The sequence below is a fragment of the Ctenocephalides felis genome, unplaced genomic scaffold (assembly GCF_003426905.1).
Source record: "Ctenocephalides felis isolate EL2017-DRISC unplaced genomic scaffold, ASM342690v1 CF-g0.4_SCAFFOLD_01492, whole genome shotgun sequence".
NCBI classification, from domain to species: domain Eukaryota; kingdom Metazoa; phylum Arthropoda; class Insecta; order Siphonaptera; family Pulicidae; genus Ctenocephalides; species Ctenocephalides felis.
Window position 1 is genome coordinate 40013458 of NW_020537646.1, and position 9777 is coordinate 40023234.

The 9777-nt window shown below is 27.6% G+C and overlaps 2 protein-coding genes across 2 annotated transcripts; one reads left to right on the plus strand and one right to left on the minus strand.

The window, feature by feature from the left end:
- Positions 1-219: 219 nt before the first annotated feature.
- LOC113369760 (60S ribosomal protein L32) lies at positions 220-901 on the minus strand. Its single transcript, XM_026610328.1, has 2 exons — positions 771-901; positions 220-685 (listed from the first exon to the last, which is right to left on the minus strand). Exon 2 carries the CDS (start codon positions 662-664, stop codon positions 260-262), a length of 405 nt encoding a protein of 134 aa, XP_026466113.1. The 5' UTR covers positions 665-685; positions 771-901; the 3' UTR covers positions 220-259.
- Positions 902-1548: 647 nt separating this feature from the next.
- On the plus strand, positions 1549-7948 carry LOC113369966 (methylcrotonoyl-CoA carboxylase subunit alpha, mitochondrial-like). The gene is made up of 12 exons (XM_026610598.1): positions 1549-1674; positions 1757-1958; positions 2019-2236; positions 2466-2613; positions 3040-3273; positions 3403-3586; positions 4525-4725; positions 4869-4990; positions 5078-5378; positions 6572-6762; positions 7147-7321; positions 7572-7948. The coding sequence occupies exons 1-12, from the start codon at positions 1646-1648 to the stop codon at positions 7694-7696; spliced, it is 2130 nt and encodes a 709-aa protein (XP_026466383.1). The 5' UTR covers positions 1549-1645; the 3' UTR covers positions 7697-7948.
- The last annotated feature ends 1829 nt before the right edge of the window (positions 7949-9777 follow it).

Consider the following 9777-nt stretch of genomic DNA (forward strand, 5'->3'; position numbering starts at 1 on the left):
AATCAATAATACGTACACTCTAGACAAAATTAAGTAAATTAATATTCATCTGTAATATTATAAACGAAGTTATGAATTAATTGGAAAGTAACAAATGTCAATAGATATATTCTCATGCAGTGAATGAGCTCCAGAAAAGATTGGCCGAAGTAAGTTATGAAATTATTCATCAGAACAAAGCTCCTGAAATAAATAATTCTTCATACAAACTCAAAAACATACTTTTTATGCGTTTTATTATATGAAGTTATACAATCATTTATTCATTTTCTTGTGAGCGGAGTCTGGCATTGCCATTTGTGACTCTGATGGACAATTGTTTGGCTCTCTCTGTGATCTCTTTACGTTTCTTCGAAGAAACACCATGTGCAATTTCAGCGCAGTATGTCCTATTCTGCATCATTAGGATTTCAAGTTCCTTGGTATTATGTACCAAAACCTTGTGGAATCCAGTAGGCAACATATGACGGGTCTTGCTGTTGGATCCATAACCAATGTTGGGCATCAAAAATTGGCCCTTGAAACGACGACGTACTCTGTTGTCAATACCTTTTGGTTTACGCCAGTTTCTCTTAAGTTTATCATATCGGTCAGATTGATGGCGAATGAACTTCTTCGTTCGCTTCTTGACAATCTTCGGGCGATACACAGGTCGGATAGACATTTTGAAGTTTTGAGGTTAAATCTAAACACAAAACAATTTTAATAAGATACACTATTCTAATAATAAATCTGTGATTTTTTCAATAGAAAAATAAATATTTACTTACTATAATGTTTATTGCAACACAAAACTAAATCAGAAGAAATAAATCACACGTGCACACCGTAAAGTAGCCGTGGAAAAGGTCTCGGCCGTAGATACGCGTAGTGGGCTTGATGTCGCGATTTTGTAGTGTTGGCGATTCTGACGGGAAACGAAGTGAAGTTAGATAAAAGTTTGCAACAAACTTCAACAAAATAATCGATTTTATATTTTTATTTTATTAATATATATATACTATTTCTTTATACTAGTCGAAGAGTGATTAAATTATAATTATATCTTTTAATTTAATGAACCAGTTGAGTGAATTGTAAAGAAAACAATTCCTGTCAAAAAATCACATTCACATTATCGTAACTATCGATTAATAAGCTATATATTGATAATCTACATTACCAACATAAAATTGACATTCAATCTTCCAAATACATTTTTTGTTATGTTTTTTTACAGATAAATAAAAATAACGACATGCATAAATGCGATTTCACATAAATAACATAAAATTTATTTTGAATTAGTCAATACAGAAAATGATGTATTTTCTATTACACTACCTGAAAAGTCTTCCGCCTCCGCATATTTTGCAAACATCAGCACTCTTTGGTAGAATAATTTATTTAATTAGCGAAAATTGCCAAAACATTGTTCACGAGATTTTTTAGATTTAAATTTATCATAATAGTCTTGACCTTTCACTAGTAATGTCAACATGATAAATTGTAATAGATCGTATAATTGATAATTCAAATAAGGGATATCACTTTTTTACGCCAACAAGTGTTGCAAATAAAGTAGCTTGCTCAATTAATTTATAATTAATTAATACAAGGTTGTTTGTAGGTTATTTATTAAATATTTTCAAGTTTATATGTAAATATGTGGAACTTTTCGCGTTTTATTCGCAGGTATTTAAATATTTCTTACTATTATTACTGTTTTGTTAGACTTTATAATAACTTTTAATAAAATTTTATTTCATGTTATTAGTGGATCTTCACAAAACCCAGTGATTTCACGATGGCGTTCAACGCAAGTAAAACCTTCAATGGTTTTAAAACCAATAAACAAAGTATTAATTGCAAATCGTGGAGAGATAGCCTGTCGTATTATGAGAACAGCTAAACGATTAGGAGTGCAAACGGTTGCTGTTTACTCAGATGCAGATGCAAAATCGATGCATGTTCAAATGGTTGATAATTGTGTTTAACAAGACAATTAAGAGATTTGTTTATATACATTATTTTTGCAGGCAGATGAGGCCTACAACATCGGACCTCCACCTTCACAACAATCATATCTGTGTGCAGATAAAATTTTAGATGTAGCAAAGAAATCAGGTTCTCATGCAGTTCATCCCGGATATGGTTTTTTGTCAGAAAATTTGGAATTTGCTGAAGCTTGCCAGAATAGTGATATAATATTTATAGGACCACCATCTAGTGCTATTAGGGACATGGGTATTAAAAGGTACTATACAGATAAAAAAAAGTCCTTACTATGTTACTAATTCATTACTATTTTTGCATATGATTATATGAAAACCTTTCAATAAAAATGAAATAAAGCATCTTCAACATATATTTTCCAAATCTAAACTTTATTTATATTTGGAAGAATTGAATCTGTAATCTCTACATAAATTTAGCAAAAGAATGCATAACATTTTTATATTTGTTTTTTTTTTTAATTATTTTAGTACATCGAAAGCTATCATGTCAGCAGCTGGGGTTCCTTGCATTAAAGGTTATCATGGGGATGATCAAAGTGATGAAAAGTTAATAGCTGAAGCTGAGCGTATTGGATTTCCTTTGATGATCAAAGCTGTTCGAGGTGGTGGTGGTAAGGTAAATACAGTATTTGATTTTTTTTCAACTTGTTTTCTGTTTTCTTATTATTGTTATTTAATAAGATTATCAATAACAGTGTATATAAAATGATATTTAATTTTTTATAATTGATCATATTTTGAAAATTTAAATATGTTGAATGCAAAATCAACGAATAGGTTTGGACCTTGAACCCAGAACATTTCAGCACCAGGTTGAAAAAGAAACTCATTTTACATTAATCTCTGTCTGTCTTAAATTCTGATAATGGCCAGAAGATTTTGTATTTTTAAGTATTTTACTGGTTGTCCTCTTAGGAAAGGTGTAAAAACTACTGTACAATAACAAAAAAGATTTAAACCTCTAGAAAAAAAAAATAACATTCTAAATTTTATTTCTTGAACTTAATATTAGCTATTTATTAATATTATCTTTTGATACTAGGGTATGAGAATGGCTGAAACAATGGCAGATTTTCTACCAGCTTTGGAATCTGCTCGAACAGAATCTTTGAAAGCTTTTGGTGATACCAACATGTTACTTGAAAATTACGTAACACAACCAAGGCATGTAGAAGTCCAAGTCTTTGCCGATAAATATGGCAATGCTGTTCATCTATTTGAACGTGACTGTTCTGTACAAAGAAGGCATCAAAAAGTTATTGAAGAAGCTCCTGCAGTAAGTACTATCATTTTTAACACTCACAAACATGTATATGTATTTTAATAATATTTTAGGTCTCTATTGTATAATATCAACATATGTTTGTTATTATTGTATCTTGAAATAATGTTATTGCATTGTTAGCCTGGAATTAGCCAAGAACTTCGGATGGAACTTGGAGCTGCTGCCGTAAGAGCAGCAAAAGCTGTGGGATATGTTGGAGCAGGAACTGTTGAATTTATACTTGATAAAAAGTCTCATGCTTTTCATTTCATGGAAATGAACACTAGATTGCAGGTTGAACATCCCATTACTGAATATATAACAGGTATTAACTATACGAGGTCTGTTCAAAAAGTACCCGGAATTTTCGTTTTTTCAAAAAAATATTTATTTATTCGTCTACATTAATGTGGTCCCCTTCAAAGTAGTCCCCCCCAGATATAATACACTTATGCCAGCGTTTTTTCCAATTTTCGAAGCACCCTTGATATTCACTTTTGATATGTCCTTGAGCACTCTCAGCGATTTTCTTCAATCGAGGAAAACCGCCGTCCTTTCATGGGTCTCTTCAACTTTGGGAATAGGAAAAAGTCACACGGAGCCATATCTGGTGAATTTTTGCACTTTGCAACACTTTATTTCATTTTTTACGCAAAATTTAATACAAATTCTTTGACTTTTCAATTCTTCCATTGTAAAAATCGCCGAGCTCAGAAAAACACGTCGAACCTTAGCGACTACCACAGACAAAGTAAACAGTGAATATAGCTGAAAATTTCATCATACTTTAGGGGCATGTATACCAACACAATAAAAAAAAAAATTGACAATCAGACACTCCAGACCCGCGAAATTTAATTATTAGTAATTCCGGGTACTTTTTGAACACACCTCGTATATGAATTTATTATAAAAAGTTCATGTATAAAGTTCAATATTGTAGAATATGATTTATATTTTAAATTTAATAATGTTTCCATTCTGAAGTTTTGATTTTCTAGTATTTTATTAATCAAACATAATATGTTAAATACAATTTAAAGAATATTGTATGACTCTTTAATTTCAGCATAGCATGAATTAATTTTTTTAATTTTAATTTAAGTTATTTATCATGATATTCTTTGTAATTGCTTAGTTATTTATTTTAATTCAACTAATAGAGTTTGCATAATAATTATAAGGAATTTACCTGTTGTTTTCAATTATATTAATATTTTATTATTGAACTTTATAATTATGAATTTTCAAATATCTTTTCAGGGACTGACCTTGTTGAATGGCAACTTCGAATAGCAGGTGGAGAACCATTGCCTGTAACACAAGAGGATATAACGTTATCAGGACATGCTTTTGAAGCACGTATTTATGCTGAAGATCCCAGAGGAGGATTTTTGCCTGGAGCAGGACCATTGAGACATCTTCGGCCCCCACAGACTGCAACAGATGTTCGTGTTGAAACAGGTATAAAAGATTGTTATTAGTATTAGTTATTTTGTGAATAAATTTTATTTTATTTATATTGTAAAAAAAACTCTTATATGATTTTCACAATTCTTATTGAACTTTCTTGGGTTTGAATAAAAATAAAAATGATTATGAATTAGGTGTTCGAGAAGGTGATGAAGTATCCATTCATTACGATCCTATGATTGCTAAATTAGTTGTTTGGGGAGAAGATAGAACCCAAGCTCTTACCAAACTCAAAGCTAAATTGACAGATTATCATGTAAGTTTATTTGAATATTTAAAATAAAACTTATATATATGTATTAGACTTGGTATGTTAGGTTTAATGTTTTCAATTAATTTTCAGATTATGGGATTAGAAACAAATGTAAATTTCTTGCTTGATCTAGCAAGTCATCCAAATTTTGCTGCAGGAGATGTACATACTGGTTTCATAGATGAACATAGAGAATCTCTGTTCCCACCACTACTTGCTGATGAGACAAGCATCGGTCAAGCAATCATGGGCTTGATTTTAAATGAGAGAGTAAGCAATGTAAAAAATGCTTATTCTACTAAAAAGATGGACTCACCATATTTTCAAGAAATGGGATTCCGATTGAATCACTCTTTGGAAAGAACAATTAAATTAACTCACAATGATAAAGGTAAATTGAATCAGTATTGAAATAAATAAATGAAGTAAAATTAGTAATGAACAATTATAAAGGTACTGTCAAATATATTTTACAATTTTATATAACTTAAATAACATAAATACTTAAATTAATATAATGAAAAGCCAAGAGCTGCAGTATTATATATATAACTAATTTTTCCTTGATAACATTTTCAATATATAGAAGAGTCTTTTCAAAAGATTTGTATACATACTTGATTTAAATTTGATTTAAGCTTTGAAATAATATATAAATTTTTATAAAGTAATCATTTATACATAGTCATAAAACTTTTTGTAATTTCTATTTTTTATAGAAGGTGATAGAAAATTAACAATAACAAATAATGATTTACAATGCACATACATAAAAGATTTTTTTTATTTCTGCTAATTTTAACAATCAGATTACAATTCAATCTATAAGTTAAAAGTTATGGTATTGAAAATCAAAATCAGGAAGAAAAAAAATAATAATAAAAGGAGTTAACGAAAATAAATAGAATAAATAAATGAATATGAAATGAAATAATAATTAAAATAATAGTATTAATAATAAAAACAATATTTAATAATAAATAATATTCAAAAGTAACTTGTTTGAAAGTTTTCCTGTGCAAAACAGAGAAAATTATGTTGTTGACGGTAGATCACTGGGCCATTTTCTTTTCAAGCGTTTTAATTTTTCGGCTGTCTGTACTATTTGCATTTCATACATAAAAGATAAATGTATTAGTTTTTTCAATTATTAATTATTATAATATAATTTTAATTATTATTAATACTTCAATTATTAATTATATCATAAATATATAGTACATGTTTAACAAATTTAAAGCATATATGGAAAAAGTCAATATTTAACCTAATAATTATTTTAACGACTTTATTAGATTGAGTTTTAAATAAATAATAATTTTATGACTTTATTAGATTGTAATAATAAATTCTAAAGTTTTCAATTTATTTCATAAAGTGTAGAAATATGAGAATAAAGTCTTATTTTTAAATTATAGTAAAATGTATTAGAATGAGTTATTATGTTGGAAATGTGAGATCTGATTATAGCTTCAAAAGAGAATAAATCTAATTGAAATGTGCAATCACAAAAAAATTAACTAAAATATCACTCCAGTATGTTAATAAAAGCTCAATAAAATAACTTCTATTTATATTTTTTAGATATTACTGTGCAATTACAGCAAGTCTCATCAAATGTATTCCAAATGAAAGTTGGGCCTGAAGGGCAGTGGCGCACAATGAAAGCAGTTCTAACTGAAAAGGGAGGTGGTGCTTTAAAACTGACTTTAGATGGTGTTATTAGTAATTGCAGTGTTGTCATGGATCATGATATTTTATCTGTATTCGATGTGGTAAGTGCTTAACATTAAATGTAGATAATTAAAAACTTGAACTGTATTGAAATAAATATAAGATTGCCAAATTTAATTTTATAACTATGTGAGTAGTTGTATAAGTACAAACACTTATGTATTTTCTCATATGTTATGACATACAATTTTATGCTATCATCGGTGAATGGGAAATAATTGAAGAGTAAACTTTGTGAAATTAATTAATAATAATATATATAATGTTCTAATAATAAATATGAAACTTTTGAGAAGACAAACTATTCCAAATATCCGAGGTACAATCTGAATCTATATAATTCTAGCCTTCTATATATTCTAAAAGCTATATGTATTCTAGCTCTCAAGTAATTAAATTCGAATATTTTTTTTATTTTTTCTTAGGGTGGCCGAAAGGATTTTAAATTACATGTACCCAAATTTATAACCAGTGTGGGAGACGGTGGCAGTGGAGGTAATGCAGGAGCTGCTGTTTCTCCAATGCCAGGTGTTCTGGAAAAGCTTTTTGTTAGTCCAGGTGATAAAGTTGAGAAAGGTACTCCACTAGCAGTTATCATTGGTAAGTAATTTGACACAACTATTCTTAATCATTAATATAAGTATTTTGGTCTTTAATTAAAAAATGCAATATTTATTCTGGCTTTAAATAAATAAGTTAAATTAGCGATTGCTTTATTTTATCTTCAATTATTTTAAATGTTATGACAATTTGTACTTATCAAAATTTTATAAACAAATGGAAAATATATTTATCATTATATTGAATGCTGGGTCTAAATAACTATTTACAAATAAATTCATTTATCTAGCAATGAAAATGGAGCATGTAATCAAGGCTTCAAAAGACGGTACTGTGGCTTCTGTGAATTCCAACTTGGGCAAAAGTGTACAAAAAGGAGCTACGATTGTGAAATTTGAAGAAGATGCTAAATAATGCAGGTGAAATAGATTTAATTATATCAACAATTAGAAGAAAAAAACGTTTTTCTTTTTACTACATTTTTAAGTCTTCGTATTTTTTCAAAATATCAGACCAGTTATGTCGGTTTTAGACCTAAAGCTAAATTTCTAAAAGTGCAAAGCAATTTAATTTTTCTATAACTCAACAATACATTTTTAAAATCGGATTGAAATGTGATTGTGGTATAATTCTATCTATAAAATTTTATTATCATAACATTCCATACACAGGATGACTGAAAGAATAATCACACATTTTAATGTTTTGATTATTTTTTTCCTATTTAAGAGCTTTAATTTATTATGTAAAAATATATGATATATTTTTAACTTGAGAAGTGATCTGCGTGCGTAGTAACTCAATGATAAATTGCACTAAAAAGAAAATTTATTATATTCATTGTTCGTGCCTTAAAACATATTAGTAATATTTTTGTGATATTTTTATATGCAGTTTATATACCAAAGTTGTACAGAAAAAAAGATATTTAATGTCATAAATTTTTCAATATTTTGCAAATCTTCTCGAATAGTAAATGGCATGGGGGATACTCTTATTTTTCAGAAATAAAACTCGTGAATCAGGTATTTTTTAATAAACAAAACATAGTTCCCATATTTTATATTGGAGTTTTCAAAGGTACTTGATAATATATAATTGTAAAGTAGATCAAAAATAATTTTGTATATAGTATAGATGTATGGGTAATTTATTTAAGTTTATTATATTTGTAAATGCATTTATAATCTATGTACAAAAATCGTAACGTTATATTTCTTTGTTATATTATATTTAAATAAATTTTATAAATGTTTTAATCTTGAATTTTTTTAAAGTCCATTTTTTAATATATTATTTAAATTCATAATGATTTTCAATAAATTAATAAAGCATATTATTTTAAAAACTTGTATTGAACTGCAATAAAATTAATAAATACGTTGTAGCTGCCCCGAGTGTCTGGAAAGAAATATTATTAAAATAATATAAACTTAATTTGAAAGCAATCTTAAATGTTTCGTGGATATAAAATAGTATTAATATATCATATTAATTAAATGTGAACGGATTTTGATTTTTTTTTTGTTCTGACAGATAACTGATGTATTAACAATATAATCATAGTAAAACAAATAGTAATTATACTTACGTTATACCATAGTGCAAAATCCAAATTAAACATTCCATTGCAACTTAACTTGAGGTCTCTGTGAAACATTTGTAAAGAGAAAGATAGAAGCCGAGGTTTCCATGATGATGGTGTGGCTTCATTTATCAACATATCGTGAACAATTGTTATTCCATACCTCGCCTATAAAAAATAATAAAACAAAGTTATTGAATTATAATTAAATAAAAAAAACGAGGTTTTTATTTTCTACCATCATTATTTCAATTCAAAAAGAAAAAAATCAATCAATATACGTTTTTTTGATATGAGTAAATGTTACAGTAATAATAAGGATTTTTATATTATTTGCCCATTTTAAATTGGGCGCTCACACGCGATATTTTCTTTTGTAGGTCTACGACGGTTTTAGTATTTAATTAATTATTCATTTATATCCGGCATTTTTTTCTGATTATAAATTTCACTGTTATTTATAAAGCTATCAATATATTATAACAATACAATTTTTCAATTCAATCGTATATATTATAATATATTATAAAGATACCATTTTTATGATACTGATATCATTCTAAGTAAGTAACTGAATGTTTTGAAATAATCTCTCTTCATACTTGATTATTTTTATTATATAAGTTTGGGATTAAGTGAGAATTTTCTCTTTCTATTGTAATTCAAACTGACCTGCTCTAAGCATTTTTCGCACATGTAAATAGGATAAGACACCAATATTATATCGCCTATTTCCCACCAAATATACATGAGAAAAAAACCATAACTAAAATCTTTATTTTCAAAATGCTAGTGGGCCAGTATAATAAAAGCTCCATAACTTATTTCTGAATAAATTGACAAAAGACTTGTTGCTCTCAAAATTCCATATATAGAATTAAATTTGTCTAGTAAGTTTTGTAATTCGTTA

What these genes read in the sequence shown, in the direction of transcription:
- LOC113369760 (XM_026610328.1), bottom strand. Translation starts at nt 664, where the DNA reads ATGTCTATCCGACCTGTGTATCGCCCGAAGATTGTCAAGAAGCGAACG.
- LOC113369966 (XM_026610598.1), top strand. Translation starts at nt 1,646, where the DNA reads ATGTGGAACTTTTCGCGTTTTATTCGCAG. An exon ending in AGGGACATGGGTATTAAAAG is followed by an intron (nt 2,237 to 2,465) that starts GTACTATACAGA and finishes TAATTATTTTAG; the next exon opens with TACATCGAAAGCTATCATGT. An exon ending in TTATTGAAGAAGCTCCTGCA is followed by an intron (nt 3,274 to 3,402) that starts GTAAGTACTATC and finishes TTGCATTGTTAG; the next exon opens with CCTGGAATTAGCCAAGAACT.